This window comes from Sabethes cyaneus, chromosome 1 (assembly GCF_943734655.1).
Source record: "Sabethes cyaneus chromosome 1, idSabCyanKW18_F2, whole genome shotgun sequence".
Lineage (NCBI taxonomy): Eukaryota > Metazoa > Arthropoda > Insecta > Diptera > Culicidae > Sabethes > Sabethes cyaneus.
The window spans coordinates 8,219,498-8,237,229 of NC_071353.1; the positions used below are offsets into that span (position 1 = coordinate 8,219,498).

Genomic DNA, 17,732 nt, shown 5'->3' on the forward strand with positions numbered 1-17,732 from the left:
TCACGATGGCTGACCACGCACAAAACCGACGAAAGTTGCCGGTAAATTGTATCGATTTGTCGGCCAATATCGTGATTGCTGCTCGTACCTACGTGGATAAATGGTACGACTAGCTCACGTTGCAGGGCGAGTCACGTGCAAACTTCAGCACAGTAGCTATCGGATGGCGGTGCTGGTGCTGCTAAACCCTGTACTTAGGGCATATAATATTAGGTATATTTACTTTCGGATGCTGCCATTGCCTATTTGATACAGAAGAAGCACAATTGAATGGAAAGCACATGGAACTATTACTGATATCTGTTCAAGAACATTAATTTTGAATTTGCTCTAAACAAATTGAACTCATAATACTCCTGTAGAGCTGAAATTAACCTGTACAATGGCAGCTATAGCAACGGACGGTGTCATCCTTATCGATATTCAGATTTCGCAGAGGTGAAGTAATTCGAAAGTAGATATCGCCCAGCAGATATGATACAACACAGCTGCTACAGCTGAATAAGCAATCATATAATAATAAGAACTTTCGAACTGAGCTCCCAGTTTTCAAGTTACTCTCGAATATATATGACTCATGGGCGTAGCGACGGGGGGGGGGTTCAAACCCCCCAGAAGAAAAATTGTTCCATACTTTCAAGCTTGAAATTTCACAGCCATTAGCTTAGAACAGGGCCTGACAACATCATTTTCAATTGTAAATTGTCACTCGACAATGAAGCAATGAAGCTTCGGTTTCAACTGAAGCAACACCGCTTCGCTTCAAAGATGGCTTCAATCTGCAATCCTATCAAACATTCAGAAGAATGTCAGTAACAAAATGAATTGAATTTGAGTAACATTTCCTACAATATAACGCATGAAATGAGAGATTTGTTTGACCAACGATACTAATTTTGGTTTTAGTGATGGCGTTTTGGTCATCGGGTTACTAGTGAACTAGTTTATTTGCTGTCTAGGCCAACGTTTCAAGGACTTTATTTCCTCATCATCAGGGCAACTACGAAAATACAGTTTACATTTACATTGAGTTACAAAGTCAATTTTTTACACACAAAACTTACAAACATATTAAACTAATTCTTGTCAAGTTTGTTGGGGTGGGTTTTTTCTGCTATTGGTCGAACTACACTATAAAAAACAGTACAATTTATTACAAACTACTAGGTTGGTCTAACTTTGAAAATTCAAATTTGAATACCGGCGAGCAAAAACTTACACAGTCATTCCTGTACACAACACAGTACGGTTATGACTTTCAGGGAGCGTCAAAATGGAGAGTACTATTTCAACCTGATTTGAGAGTGTGTATCATTGTGTGAGAGACCGCAACATACCAGAATAAGCTATGCTCAGGTTGTTTGTGTCTGTTCTGTAGTTGATTGCGGTTCTGTCACAAGCAATATGGCACATTTCAAGCACTTGTAGCGCTTGAATTCTGTCGTCGGAGCTTAATATTTTTGTGCTGGTTAAATCAAACTTGTGTTGTTCCTCGATCGCATGTTTCATTAGCGCAGTCTTTTTGAATTCCTCGTCTCTGTCCGTGCGCTCCGTGTCTGAGGTTTTATACTCTTCATAGCGTTTGATGAGAGAGCGGTGGCCGGCGATCCGATTTTTCAGCTGCTGTGTAGTCATACCAATATAAGCACTATCACAGTCAGCGCATGGAATACGGTAAATTACGTTTCTCATTGCAAGATGCGGTGAGGAATCTTTGAGTTTCGTGAATAGTAATCTGTTGGTTTTGGCGCATTTGAAACTTAGAGTGACATTTTTGAAGTTTTGTTTAATACTTCTTGCCAATGCAGGGGTGAGGGCATCGACATGATGCAACGATCGATATACTTTTTCCTCCGAGTTCACTTCTTCACAATTTTGTCCACTTTGGTTGATAAACCTATTGATCAGCCGGTTGATCAGTGAGCTCGGATAGTTGTTAGTAAGCAATTGCTTGCGTACAATTGCCTTTTTCTCATCGGTCGATTTGCTCGTGGATAACTGAAATACCCTTCCAATGAAGCCGGTGGCCGTGTTTAATTTTTGTACCAGCGGGTGGAGTGAGAAAAAGTTCAAAATTCTGCCCGACGCTACAGATTTCTGATACCAATCAGTGAGAATTTTTTGTTCTCCGGTTCTTATTAGAATCATATCTAAGTATGGTAATCGGTTGTCTTTTTCTGACTCGTAGGTGAATTGAATATGCGAGTCAAAGCTATTGAGAGCATTCTTTACATACTCAATCTTGTCTGCTGGAAGAGCGGTGTACAAATCGTCGACATATTTTTTGATGCACGGAACTGTGATGTCGATCTTGGTAAGCACATCGTCAAGTAATGTGGTCATTACAAGATCAGCCAATGCTGGAGACAGCGGATTCCCCATTGCAGTTCCCTCCTGTTGCCGATGGTATGCCCCACGAAACGTAAAATAACTGGAGGACAGAACGAATTGTACTAGATTTGTGAACGTGTCTCTGTCTTTGATGGTTGTATTTTTTTCTATTCTGTTCCAGTTATTTTGCACCGCTTGTATAGCCAGGTTCCTCGGTATACATGTGAACAGACTTATTACATCAAACGACACTAATACATAGCCGGGTGGTAGTGTAACATTATTTATAAACGTGCAAAACTCGTATGAGTTTCGTACGTTGTATTTGTCATGGTCGATCGATTGATGTAAAATTCCTGCAAGATATTTGGAGAGATCATATGTTGGGCAATTTATGCATGACAGTATGATCCTTAGCGGGTTGCCTTCTTTATGTATCTTGGGTAATCCATAAATTTTAGGACAAGTCGCATTGTAAGTAGTCAGCCGAGCTCTGGTTTTTTGGTCGATCATTTTTTGGTCGTATAGAGCTTTCACAAGCGTGTTATTTTTTGTTTGAATTTTAACGGTCCAATCCGATTCAATGCGTTCGTAAGTGCTGTTATCTTCAACCAGGGTTCTCATTTTTGATTCATATTCGTCTTTGTTCATTATTACCGTTTTATTTCCCTTGTCGGCCGCCACAACATAAACGTCAGGATTGTCACGAATGAACTTTTTGCTGCTGTGAAACGCTTCAACCAAGAAACGATTAATCGGGTTGGATGTTGGTGGCTTGTTCGTTCACTTTGGCTCAATGTTGGTTCATTTGACAGTACCGTCTCAGTCGAGCAAAATTTTTCAAAGTTATGTATGGGACATTTGTAGAACCAGTTATTATCTACAATTTTGCTGAATGAAGTTTTACTGTATCTTTTGTATTCACGGTGCTACAATGCTAGTACCTTATTAGTGACTAAATGAATGCTCATTTAGTTGCTAATGACGTACTAGCATTGTAGCATCGTAACTACAACAGATATAGCAAAACTTCATTCAGCAAAATTGAAGATGATAACTAGTTCTACAAATGTTTTATACACAACCTGGTCAAATTTTGCTCGGCTGAGACGGTACTGTCAAATGAATCAAAATTGAGTCAAAGTGAACGAACAAGCCCTGTGTGAAACCGTTTTTTCGTTTGTTTATATAATTTTGCATTATATTAATTAATTGGTTACGACTGATCATTTGGAGACTCTCATCTTGTTCAAGTTTGAGAATTGATTCCAAGTCCGCAATAATTTTGAAATACGGGATTTCTTGATTATTTGCCAAAGGTAAGGCGAATTTGGGGCCGTACCCTAAAAGAATCAATGTTTCTTCTGGAATGTCAACATTGGTCATGTTTTTAATCCAAGCGTCGTTGACATTCAGTTTGTTTGTCTTTTCAATTTCAACTCTCTGGAGAAGACGTTCAAATTTTCGATCAGTCGTAATCTTTGTTTGACGAATTTTTCTTTGGAAAAAGGCTTCTTGTTGTTCAAGGAAGTGTGTGTATGTGTAAGCGGGAGATACTTGCGTGATTTTGCTTGTGAGTGTGGCCCTTGTTTTCTCTAGCATACTAATCTTATGGAAACTATCACTAATTTCGATGTTTAGGATTGTCCGTTTGAAACGATCCATCGCCTTCTGGAGTTTTCCTCTATACGGACTGGCGTCTTCTAGTAGTCCGTTGATGCAACGAAAAGTGTTTTGGATGTGCATTGGGTGCAGGCCAAATTTTTTGCAACGTCGAAGAAAATCCTTTCTAGTGCACTGGGAGCACAATTTGTTTATCGTCTTAGCGTAGCTTTTGTACAGGTCGCGGTGTGATGGTGGTAAACTGTTGTAGAACGAAGCGCTTGAATTGGTAATTTGTGCCATTGTAATTGTAGAGAGATTTGTTTGACCAACGATACTAATTTTGGTTTTAGTGATGGCGTTTTAATCATCGGGTTACTAGTGAACTAGTTTATTTGCTGTCTAGGCCAACGTTTCAAGGACTTTATTTCCTCATCATCAGGGCAACTACGAAAATACAGTTTACATTTACATTGAGTTACAAAGTCAATTTTTTACACACAAAACTTACAAACATATTAAACTAATTCTTGTCAAGTTTGTTGGGGTGGGTTTTTTCTGCTATTGGTCGAACTACACAGCAGCTGAAAAATCGGATCGCCGGCCACCGCTCTCTCATCAAACGCTATGAAGAGTATAAAACCTCAGACACGGAGCGCACGGACAGAGACGAGGAATTCAAAAAGACTGCGCTAATGAAACATGCGATCGAGGAACAACACAAGTTTGATTTAACCAGCACAAAAATATTAAGCTCCGACGACAGAATTCAAGCGCTACAAGTGCTTGAAATGTGCCATATTGCTTGTGACAGAACCGCAATCAACTACAGAACAGACACAAACAACCTGAGCATAGCTTATTCTGGTATGTTGCGGTCTCTCACACAATGATACACACTCTCAAATCAGGTTGAAATAGTACTCTCCATTTTGACGCTCCCTGAAAGTCATAACCGTACTGTGTTGTGTACAGGAATGACTGTGTAAGTTTTTGCTCGCCGGTATTCAAATTTGAATTTTCAAAGTTAGACCAACCTAGTTTGTTTGTTTGTTTATTTTTATTTACGACCCTTTAACCTTTTGGTCATTCAGGTCGATGCGAGAGAAAAAAAAATATAGCTTACTAATTTGAGCTTATAAATAATTTTTAAATTTTTAAATTTCCTTGTGTAGGTTAGTTTCTTTTAAGAATTTGATTAAATTGCTAAGCTGGTTAGTGTCGTCACTCAAAACTTTTTCAAGAGAGGCATCCAGGTGATTGTTCTGCCTTGCTGCATCATATTTTCGACATTCAATCAGCATATGTTTCACTGATATCTGTACACCGCAAGTTTCACAGGTCGCGGGGTCTTCTCTCTTAACAAAGTGCCCGTGTGTTAATCTGGTGTGACCAATTCTTAGTCTGGTTATGACTCGATTGAAGTACCTGTCGTTGGAATATGAGGAGTTCCATTCGAAGGGTGTATTTTTAATTTGTCTAAGCTTGCTTGTGCTGTTGTTCCAATCAGTGCACCATGAGGAAATTAGTTTGGAGTGTACTAAGCGTTTGAAGTCTTCGAAAGGGATATTTGTTTCAACCGGTTGTTTTTTCGCGGCGCCTTCCTTTGCTAGTAGGTCAGCTCTTTCATTACCGGGGATATCTATATGTGCAGGTACCCAACAGAGCTCTGTGTTTCCCTGTTTTTCATTTAATTTTTCTTTTATTTGTATTATCCACGGGTGGTAGCAGTTGTTGTTCGCGACCGCTTCCAGTACACTTTTGGAGTCGCTAAATATGACGTTTAGATTTGATGAGCATATTTCTATCGCTTTGATTATAGCGTAGGCTTCAGCGCTGAAAATTGATAGGAAATATGGAAGACTGATAGAGATATTTGTGTCACTGGAGTATACACTGCAACCAACGCCTTCTTGTAGCTTGGATCCATCTGTGTATATATGATGGAAGTGATTGTACTCTGTGTTACATAATTCCATGAAGCGGGCTTTTTTTGCTATCGGTGGGAGTTGTTCTGTATTACCTACATTGACTCTTCCTAGTTGTATTTCCCAGTTTAGAGGTTTTGTTGGGTCTTCTTTTTCTATTGTTAGCTGAGGTATAGAAAGGCTGTTTATCAGATTTGCTGCTCTGCTGATTATATAAAAATCTGATTCTAGTATGTCACGTGCATGTTGTCTATATGCGTAGTTAATCGTAATGCCCTTTGCAACCAGTTCCAGTGGCAGGAGACCACTTTCTGCTAAAATGCTTTCAATGGGGCTTGTATGAAATGCTCCTGTTGCGAAACGGATTCCTTGGTGGTATAGAGGTGCTAGTTTATTGGTGTTGTTTTCAACGCAAGATGTTATTTGGGCTCCGTATGTTAGTTTTGGTAAAATTGTCATTTTCAATATATGAAACAACCATTTGCGATCCGCTCCAAAGCTTGTTTTGCTAAGGCAGCTCATTATTCTTAGACGGCATTTCACTTCGTTTCTCGTGTATTTTGTGTGAAAGTTATAGTTGAGATTCTGGTCCAGCCATACTCCCAGTATTTTTTGATGTTTAACGAGCGGAATATTTTCTTGGTCCAAGTGTGGTGGGAGTTGTTTTTGGAGTTTCCGTCTTTTGCCGAGATGCATTATAGCTGATTTTGTAGCTGAAACTTGAAAACCGGTTGCTGAGCTCCATTTGTGTATGCAATTTAATATATTTTGGGTTTTAGATCGAGTTCCTTTGGCTGTTGGGGCAGTGACTGCGATGGTGATGTCGTCTGCGTACATCTTAATGAAAGTGTTTTTTGGTAGAAAGTCTTTGATACTGCTAACGGCTAGCAGGAAGAAAGTGACTGATAACACTGAACCTTGGGGTACTCCATTTTCTTGCGTTTTCGTATCTGATAACTTGTCTTCATAACGTACTTGAAAATACCTTTGTTCTAGAAATAGTCTGCAAAATTTTGCCATATGGCCAGTTATGCCAGCTTTCGCTAATCTTTGTAATATTAGTCTGCGCCATGTGCGGTCATAAGCCTTTTTTAAGTCTAGAAAGATTATTTCTGCATGTTTTTTGTTGTTGATTACTTCTCTGGCGAAGTTATCTATATGTGCAATCATATCTATTGTTTGATGACCCTTTCGGAAACCAAATTGGTCTTCTCCAAACATGCCACTTTTTTCAAGGTGATGCATTAGCCGCCTGTTCACCATCCGCTCAAATAGCTTCAAAACACAGCTGGATAAACATATTGGTCTTAGATTGTCGGCTAAGTTAGGACATTTTCCTGGTTTTGGAATGGGTATTAGGGTTGTCTTTCGCCAGTTGTCAGGGAATATTCCATTTTTCCATATATGATTGTAGGCGTTCAGAAGTTTCTTTTTTATATAGTATGGCAGGTGTTTAAGCATCGCATTGTGTATTTCGTCTGGGCCTGGGGATGTTCCCTTAAGCTTGTCTAGTTGGTGGAGGAGCTCGTTCATTGTGTAGTCTTTACATAGAGGAGAGAGTGTTTTTTCTAGGGTTTTAATTGGGCGCCTCTCATCTTTCATCTTCTTTTCCAGGAATGCATCCTGGTAAGCTTCGTCGGCAGATTCTTTCCGGAAATGTTCAGCTAAGTGGTTGGCAACATCCTGCGGTTTGTCTATGATTTCTGTTCCGTTTGCGATGGCCCATGTTTTGATGGATCCGGCTCCTTTGTTGGATATAGCTCTGATACGCCTCCAGATTTCTTTGGTAGAAGTGTCCTGGTTAATTGATGATGCATATTCTTCCCATGATTTTTGTTTCTGCTCTTTGACAATCTTTCTGCAGTTATTTCGCGCACGTATAAATTTTTCATTGACTGTTGGGAATGACGGGCTGTCTGGATTTGTTTTTTGTTTTTTCCGCAGCGCTTTCCTTCGCTGTTTAATGGCTTCCGCTACTGTTGGATTCCACCAGGGGACGGCTCTTGGATGTGGCTTTATCGATGTCTTAGGTATCGCTGTAAGTGCGGCTGACTTGATACAATCTGATATTTCTGTTACAGAATATGTTTTGTCTGGCAGAATTATGTTTTGCATTGTGTCCTCGAATACACCCCAGTCTGCTTCGTTAATTTTCCATCTAGCTATGCTACCCCTATTGCATGCCCGTGTGGTGCCGATTAAGATGGGGAAGTGATCACTGCCGTGCTGGTCTCCGGCAACAGTCCAATTGAGCTTGTCCGCTATCTCTGCAGAGCACAGTGTAAGGTCAATACTTGACGCTATGTAGTTATTCTCGTTTAGCATTGCTGAGTGTATGAATGTGGTGCTACCGTCATTTAGTACGATCAGATCGTGTTCAGCTATTACAGACTCAATCATTTTGCCTCTGGTGTCTTCTTTTTTTGATCCCCATGTATTGTGGTGTGCATTAAAATCCCCAGATAAGATATACGGTTTGGGGAGGGCATTGAGTAGATATTGTAAATCTTTTTTATCTGCATGTTGATTAGGGGAGAGATATATGCTGCACACTGTCATTTTTCGCGGAATGTTGACTTCTACAGCAATAGCTTCTAGCGATGGCGAGTTGATGTTAACTATTTTACTGTTTATTCCAGTCTTCGTGGCTATAGCAACACCACCTTGGCCAGATGGCCGGTGGGCGAAATAGATTTCGTAGCCTTTGAGAACTATGTTACTGGCATAATTAGTTCTAGTTTCTTGCAAAGTAATTATTTTCGGGTTGTATTCGTTGATCAATAATTGTAACTCCTCGTACTGGCTTTTTATGCCGTTGCAGTTCCATTGCAGTATTTCGATATTATTCATTAAATTTGAGTGGCTGATTTATCCGACTGCTGTTTCGACGACAGAGAAGAGGAGGGAAGATCCTGTTTCCTTGGAGGGACAGGCGGGTTCGCCCTTGTGCGTCTCCGTTTCCTTTCGTTGAGGGGAACAGATGGAATCATCTTTGTGCGTCCCTTTTCTGCTACCAGGAGGCCACGGGTTGTCCGTCAGTTCCGGTGGGGGTGTAGCTTCCGCACTGACGGGGCCGTGGCTCTCTAGGTTTTGTGTTTGTTGAAATTCATAGTGTCCTATCGCTAATTTCGCTTTATACACGGTGCTCGTTATCTCAGATTTTTGGATTGATTGCATTTTTAAGCTGTTTCTAGTGATTGTGATTGGATTACCGAGTACGACTGTCAATTTCAGAGCAATGTTGGCTTGTTTCGAATAATAGCTTTTGTCGTTCTGTAACGCAATAGTCTGGTAATTAGTTGTGTTTGTAATTGGTATATCTGCCTCGACCGTCACTCCAACCAGGGTTGGTCCCCCGGACGATCTGAGAGACGGTGGCGGCTTGCGATCATTGACTAGCACGTGGGGAGGAAAGAGGGTATGGTTATTCAGTTTGTTTTCTGGTATCCCAACAGCGCCAGGATCTTCGCAATGCGGTACTTCCGACGCCTGAGGGGGGGAGAGGAATATTTGGTTGTTTTGAATTAGTTGGTTTGCTAGAGTTTTATTGGAGGTTGACATGGTAGATAAGACGGATGTTTTGCTTTGTTTGTGTAGGAAGATTGCTAATCAGATATGGAGGCGTCTTCGACGTCCATTACAGTATGTGTATTAGTGTTAGTCCTCCTATTATCGTTGCTACTGCTTCGTGTTTGATGGGGTATTACAGTTTGGTTCTTTGTTCCTTGTCTTGTGATTCTTTGCGACGGGACGGCGAATGTTTCATTTCTCGCGGTTGGTTTATTATCTTCATCGCTGCTTTCGTCATTCGATCTTGTAGTCAATAATTTCGCTTTTTTGGCGCTTGGTAGTGATTGATCTGACTTCGTGAGTTTTAGGTTGTTTTTTATGGCTGCTTTCAGTGTAGTGAGTTCCCTGGCATTTTTCATATATGCTTCGCGGTATCGGTCTAGTTCACCTCGTACTGCATCGAGCTCTTTTTTGTATTCGTTATGCAGTTCAGTAAAACTTTGTTCATTTAGGGTTGTATTTTTGAGCTTTTCCATCTCGTCCCTCAAGGCTTTGAGCTCTTCGTTTTGTTTGTCTCGTTTTTTCAGTTCATCTTGCAGAGCTTTTATTTGTCTATCTTTGTCTCCTTCAACCCGGGGACGTCCAATTGCTGTTTGGTTGGCGTAGGTTGATTTGTTTTTGCGGTTGTTATATTCTAGTCGTGCTTCTCCAAATGTCATGTTCTGGTCAACTTTGATTTTTATGATTGCTTTCTCTTTTACATACATTGGGCAATTCCGGTGGGTGGGTCCATGTTCCCCTTTACAGTTATGGCAATATGGGTTTTCGGTGCAGGGCTGTCCATTGTGAGTTTCGAGTTGCTTCGAGCAGTTTAAGCAAATTGGCTGTTGGTTGCAGTTTTTTCGTGTGTGTCCGTAATTGGCACACGCATAGCAGAGCAGGGGAGTAGGGTAGTAGTTGCGGACGGCTACTCGAACTAATCCGAGGAATATATGAGTTGGTGGAGATTGTTCGCTGAAAGTTAATACCATCAATGGCGTGTTTACAACATTTGTTCCTGCACGCTTCGTGATTCGACGGACATTCACTACGTTTTGGCTAGCCAAGTTCGCTTGGATTTCTTTTACATCGAGGGCAATGTTGTCCGCATCGTAAATCATTCCTTGTGAAGTGTTCAATGATGGGTGCATTATAACCTCGACTGGAGTTCCGTCGATGAGATTTTTCATTTGCAACAATTTTTCGAGAGCTTCCTTCGAAGATGTTCGTAGGACATAGCGTGAACCACGGGCTTCCTTAGTTGCAGATACCAATTCTCTAGCATCATCACCGAGGATTTTCTCGACAGATTTTTGTATCAGGAAAGGATTTGCGGGGAGTTTTACTTCGGTGGGAGGAGGGGTATGAGACGTACTAGCTTCAGAAGCGCAAGGCGGTGTTATACTCACCGCTCTCAATATCATTGTTTGGCAGGATATGCGATCACCACTTGGATCCATCCATCTGGGTAACGTACTTCTGTTGGTGTTAAACCCCCCGCCTACGGGGGGATGATTTGTCCCCATAGGGAGGTTTTACTAATTACTTTATTGCACACACTGTGCGGAGATGTGGGAATGCGTATATCATTTAAATGAGTCTTGCACTGAATTCCAGCGGTCACCTTCACTTAGCTTTTTACTGCTTCTCTTGCGATCGGCTTTGTTATCTATACGGGAATCCAACAATGGCGCTGGTGCTGATTGTTGTATGCACACTGTATGCCTTAGCTTGGCTTTACTATGCCCGGTGCGTTGGCTTGCACTCTCGTAAGATCGTTAGATCGACTATCGTAGCCTAGATCGCTTTATTTGCAGAATATTTTTTAAAAACAATTTTTCACTCGCCGATTTATAATTTGCTGCGATTGCAGCTTAAATGTGCTTCAAGCTTCCTATCGGACGATTTGTCGTTCTTCGAACGTGTACAACAATTTTATCAAAAGACAATAGCTGCGCACCAATCTATAGAATGCGTGCTATTCAGATGCTGTCTGATGTCGAACTGAGACCAACCTAGTAGTTTGTAATAAATTGTACTGTTTTTTATAGTGTAGTTCGACCAATAGCAGAAAAAACCCACCCCAACAAACTTGACAAGAATTAGTTTAATATGTTTGTAAGTTTTGTGTGTAAAAAATTGACTTTGTAACTCAATGTAAATGTAAACTGTATTTTCGTAGTTGCCCTGATGATGAGGAAATAAAGTCCTTGAAACGTTGGCCTAGACAGCAAATAAACTAGTTCACTAGTAACCCGATGACCAAAACGCCATCACTATAACGCATGAAATATTCAACCTAGTCAACATCGACAAATCGTGTTCGTGCCTGACTTTCAGTTGTCGTCACTTGAATAAGTCACCAACTTCAGCTGGCGCTTGCTTGAAACATTCTGTTCAACAAATGATACCAGGCTCTTCATGTATGATGCGAAGGTAAGAGAAAGTCAGCGTCTTATATTTGTTTCGACTATGCCGGGTCCTGGGTTAGAACACAAGAAAATTTGCGGGGCAGGTTGTACGATCTTCGTCGTCGTCATCAGCAGCTTAGAACCGGGGTGGTTCGTACTGCTTTAAGCTTCATTCAAGTCGATCTTGAGTTATTCGTCACCCATTTCCCAGGGGTTTCTGAAGTTGTAGTCTACCGTTCACAAGGGCGCGTATGACCCTAAAAACTATCGGTCCAGAAGGGGGTTTATACATCATCAGCTTGTTACGGCGGCTTATGTCTCTTGATCGTGCCGTTTTACGAAGTAGGCTTGATGTCCTGCTTGAACACGTTGCTGGATCTCCTCATTTGTGTTGCTGTTTGTGGTCACCAGCGGTCCCACATACATGAGATCATCTACCACCACAAGCAGCAATGTAAGTTTTATTGTGCTCTTATGGCGGTTTTCATGACCAATTTTGGTCTTAAATGCAATCATAAGAGTGTAATAAAACCTAAACTGTTACTTGGGACTTCTGGTTCGTCGCTACCAACAATTGCCGTCCGCGAAACGCGCACGTTGCTCTCGTTTGAGCCTCTACCATACATGTATTTGGTCTTCGACGCATTCATTTTAAACCCAATCCTCCTAGCCTCCGCTTTCAGTCTAGCGCAAATGACCCCCGCCGTGGCAAAGTTTCTGGTTTTAATATATTATCAAAACGCGTAGCCTGCGTAGTTTGCTATCATTTACTGAAAATCAAACTTCTTTTTTTCGATATCCGCTTATCGAATTACCCCCTCAAGAGCGATCTTGAAAAGCATGCAGGATAAATTGTTAACTTGTTTCGACCCTTCACGCGCTTCGAAGCGGCTTGATCCTATGGACTTTTACAGCCTCTCCCAGCCGAGATTCGAACACACAACATACCTCGATGCCAACTGAGATGCAAAAATTTGACATTTGTCTGATTTTATTTCAATTCGATTTTTTTGCCAAACGAATAACACTCAATTTGAACCTAAAAATAGCTTTTAACTGAAAATAAGTGCCCATTTCTTGAATAAACTGCTTAAGGTTAGGCTATGTCCGATTTTTTTTGTAAAACCCCCCTAAGAAACTTTTCTGGCTACGCCCCTGCATGACTAACATATTCTTTTTTCAAACTCATGTTCCGCATGCTGTCACAAGCCGTCAGCTAAATGCCAATGCAGTTCGGACCGAAAGGGATCTCAATAGAGCCGTGAATGACCCATGTCCACGTGAAATTATTGTCCTATTCAGAAATACAGTAGGTTTAACGGGAAACTAGCAGTCATCAACTTTTCGTCGTTCAGCCCAATTTCGGAAGCAGTTTTTGGGCCCAAAAGCGGGGTTCTGTTTATAAAAATGTAAATACTGCATTCTTCTTGCCAATATTTTCATGAACATAATTTTCATTTCAAACAAAAAAACAGCTTTTGAAATTGGTAAAATCAATGACGACTAATTTCACCTTAAGGTGAAACGGTACTGAATCCAGCATGGCTGAAAATCCTATATCATATATCCTCACAAGGACGCCATTTTTCCGGCCATGTTGGGATTCAGTACCGTATTACCTTAATATAAATTGAGCGGCCAGGCAAACTTGAAATGCATGCACTCAAATTTGTGTGTCAGATTTACTTAATCTGCGTGTAGATATACTTAACACGAATGAAATTTCAATAGAACATGTGAAACATGGTGAATCGAGAGCAACATTATAAATAGAAAATCTAGTCAAAAACAGTACATGTAGGGTATGCTGCTGCTTCGTCGTAATTGGCTATTCCCTTCCTATCCAACACAAATTATTAAAAATATCTACATACACACAATGCAAAACTAGGTATTCCCTAATATTTTAGTTTGTTGTCTGTCATACGTGATCAATCAAAGTGAGCTGAGATTTATTTAAATGCCATTTTTCATTAAATAATTCCTAGCAGCCAAATTTTCAACGTTTTTTCGTGCGACGAAGAAGAAAATGTCCACTAATCGTTTTAACTTCCGTCACTTTTAAATGAAAATAACTCTCGCTAGGCATTGTCGTTATTCTATAGCCAGGAAAACCTGCCTGACCTGCAGAAATTTTGTAGAATAACATTTGTCATGCCGTCCTACACAAAAACATGCGCATTTGCTTCGCAAACATTGTTGTGATTTTTAGTTCGGACGATGAAAAACTTTAATGGACGGATTTTAAAACGGTACGACGAATTTAAGAAATAAAGTCAGTTGCTTCAATAATCACTTTTCAGTGATTTCCAAGTTCACGGATCGAAAGGTGAGTGAGTTTTAGTCAAATCAGCACAAGAATTTTTGGAGTATTCATTAAATCCATCCAACAAATAATGAAAATTAGAGTGGCTTTACTTACTACGACGGGAATTACAAATAAACCCTAATTGAAGTTTATGTTAATATCCTATAATGATTGCAAAAGCACAAGCTTAAAATCCCTAGAGTATTCTTTCGGGACTATAAAAAGGAAGGTCTTCCTCGTCTGTCTGTCCCGTCCGCCTGTCTATCCCGTCTGTCTGTTTATCCCATCTGTCTGTCTGTCCCATCTGTATGTCTGTCTATTCCATTTGTCGGTCTGTCCTGTCTGTCTATCTGTCCCATCTGTCTGTCTGTCTGTCCCGTCTGTCTGTCTGTCCCGTATGTCTGTTTGTCCCGTCTTTCTGTCCCGTCTGTCTGTCTGTGCCGTCTGTCTATATGTCCCGTGGTCCCGTCTGTCTGTCTGTCCCATCTGTCTGTCTGTCTTTCTGTCTTTCTGTCTGAAAACAGTAAATGTCGAACTTTGCCAAGAAATTATTGATTTGGCAAGCAATTTGTTCATGTGAAAAGCGGAGTATACCTTTCGCGACCCTAGGTACCATAAACATAGACAGGTGTGTTTGAAAAAGTGTCTCCAAAAGCAATTTCTTCCTCTTCTGAAGCCTCACAACTGACCTACGATCTTCTGGTAGAATGTGATTTCATGCCTTTGTGCAAAGTCCGTGCTGGAGTGGCATAAGGCAAGTAATGTCGATATCGTGCCGAAAGATAATAACCCGTCAAATACACCGGTGCTGCGGTCAATTGAGAAATACTTGGCTATTATAAATCTTCTGAATCATCCAAAAGTAGTCATCAAAGCAGTTGAAGAAATGAAGCAAGTATGGGTAAATATGCAAACCATGTCGATTTTGAGGTTGTGCAAGATTTTATAGATGGGGTTAAGTCCAAAGTACCGCTAAAACTAAGTTTAATTGTTTCATTTGATACCCTGAAAGTTTGATGACAGTCGGATAAAAACTCAGATTTTGCGAATTAATTTTGTGTGTTGCAATTTTACCGTGGATCCCCTTTATGACGGAGCGATTCGATCATCCTGAAAATATAAATGTCTCTTCAGAAAACTGCGGATATATTCTATTGGTCAGTGTTTGCGAAGATGTTTAATCTTTGTATTAGTTCTTTGAGTTCTTATATTGCGTAATATAGCTTTAAGATATTGTACATAAAAGAGTCTTAGCCGGAAACTGAAACAAATAGTTTTTATGTTCGCATTGGATTTTATTTAACTGAATAAAAACATTATCTCCACTGTGCTGATTCTAAAGGTGGGCAAAATGACTCTTTTGTGTGAGTGGCTTTCAACCGTCCTTTTACTGCCGCAAACCGATTCATACGGTCGGTGTTAAGTTTGGCAGAACCAAATTCATAGTTTGCTTTGCATTTATGTAGTCTGATTAGTAACATGTTGCTTGGAAAATTCTTGATCGTTTGCTGTCATTAACTCATTTTTTAAAATTACGGTCTTGGTCCGGTCTGATTTAACACCGACCATCGCATGATATCACGACAAGCAGGCTATCGAGTTGAGTAGGCGAGTCGAGCATGCGAATCAAGCAGTCGAGTCAAGCAGCTATCGAGTAGTCTAGTCGAGCAGTTGAATCAAGCTGTTCAGTCAAGTAGTCCAGTCAAGCAGTTCAGTCGAACAGTTGAATCGAGTAGTATAGTTGAGCAGTTGAATCGAGCAGTTGAGTCGAGTAGTCGAATCAAACAGTTTAGTCGAGCAGTCGGGTCAAGTGGTTTAGTCGAGCGGTTAAGTTTCGCAGTAAAATCTAGCAGTTGAGTCGAGCAGTCGAGTCGAATTGAGCAGTAGATTCGAGCAGTCCGGTCGAGTAGTTTAGTCGAGCAGTTGAAGCATACAGCAGTTGAATTGAGCAGCCGATTCGTATAGTCCAATCGAGTAGTTAAGTCAAGCAGTTGAGTCGAGTCGAACAGTTGCGTCGAGTCAAGCAGTTGAGTAAAGCAGTCGAATCGAACAGTTAAGTCAAGCAGTTGAGTTGAGCAGTTAGATCGAGTGTTTAAGTCGAACAGTTGAATCGTGCAATCAAGTCGTGTAGTTGAATCCAGCAGTCCAGTCGAACAGTTTAATCGAGCTGTTGAGCCGAGCAATCTAATCATACAGTTTAGTCAAACAGTCTAGTAGAGCAGTCGGGTCAAGTGGTTCAATCAAGTAGTTAAATTTCACGGTGAAATCGAGGAGTTCAGTCGAATAATCCACTCGAGCAGTAGAATCAATCAGTTGAATCGAGTAGATGAATCAAGCTGTCCAGTCGTTAGATAATCGAGCTGTTAGGTCGAGCAGTTAAATCCAGTTGTCTAGTCGAGCAGTTGAATCGAGCAATCGACTTGAGCAGTTGAGTCGAGCGGCCGATTCGAATAGTTGAGTCAAGCTGTTGAGTCGAGTCGAGCAGTTGAATCGAGCAGTTAAGTCATGCAGTTGAGTCGAGCAGCCAAGTTGAGTGTTTAAGTCGAGCAGTGAAATCAAGCTGTCCAGTCAAGCAGTCCAGTCGAGTTGTCAAGTCGAGCAGTCGAATCGAACAGTCCAGTCGAGCAGTACAGTCGTCCAGCTAAGTCAAGCAGTCTAATTGAGCAGTTAAGTCGAGTAATACACTCGAGCAGTTGAATCAAGCTGTTCAGTTAAGTAGTCAAGTCGATCTGTCCAATCAAGCAGTTGAGTCGAGCAGTCGAATCGAACAGTTCAGTCGAGCAGTTCAGTTGAGCAGTCCAGTCGAGTAATCGAATCGAGCAGCCTAATCGACCAGTCCAGTCGAGCAGTCTAGTCAACTAGTTGAGCAATCGAGCAGTCCAGCAGTCGACCAGTGAGGTGACTGAGAATAGAACTCATTGCTACGAAAACATGACATCCTGTCAGGGGCCCGTTTTTAATTTCCGATAAGCCTCTTATGACGTCCTGTCAGAGACCTGGTTTTGGCTACAGACAAGCCTCTTATATAAATAGATGGTTGACTGCGAAATTTCCAGTTTCTTGGCGATCTTACGTTCAGACTGATCTGGTTTCCGTCAAATCCGCTCTCTTACTGGTTCGATGGCTTCCGATGTGCTAACAGTGCGTTTACGATCAGGTTTGGGAAGTATTTTCTAAGAACCGGTTTACTTGTATCGTTTGACGGTACGAAAGACGAATCTTTCGTTCATTTCGAATAGTTTCAGCTCGATCGGTAGGTCGATTTTTTTTCGAAAACAGACTAATCACAAGTCCCCTTCTTGCGTCCATGATTACTCTTAAACGAATGAAAATTCAAAACAAACTTGCAAGCAATATTGACATTTTGAATACACTCTGAACGGAAAATATGCCGACACATCTGTGGTTAACCTATTTTTAATTAAACATTCCAAAAACAATGACAGGTATTACCACTCGTCCTGTATATTAAATCAGGTATATTACGAAATTAAAAAATAATGCATGTAAATTAGTCATAGAAAATTTTTAGGTCAATCTTTTGACCTTTTCTTCAAAAGTATTAATATAATTAAAATAGTTTTGTTTGTAATTTCCCTAAAT

At 40.8% G+C, this 17,732-nt stretch overlaps 1 protein-coding gene across 1 annotated transcript; it reads right to left on the minus strand.

The window, feature by feature from the left end:
• Window positions 1-370: 370 nt before the first annotated feature.
• LOC128736645 (uncharacterized) lies at window positions 371-2,382 on the minus strand. Its single transcript, XM_053831135.1, has 2 exons — window positions 1,481-2,382; window positions 371-497 (listed from the first exon to the last, which is right to left on the minus strand). Exons 1-2 carry the CDS (start codon window positions 2,380-2,382, stop codon window positions 371-373), a joined length of 1,029 nt encoding a protein of 342 aa, XP_053687110.1.
• Window positions 2,383-17,732: the final 15,350 nt, after the last annotated feature.

Coding starts and splice junctions, on each gene's coding strand:
- LOC128736645 (XM_053831135.1), bottom strand. CDS start 2,382: ATGGGGAATCCGCTGTCTCCAGCATTGGCTGATCTTGTAATGACCACA. Junction 498..1,480: donor GCGATCGAGGAACAACACAA/GTTTGATTTAAC, acceptor TTGCTTATTCAG/CTGTAGCAGCTGTGTTGTAT.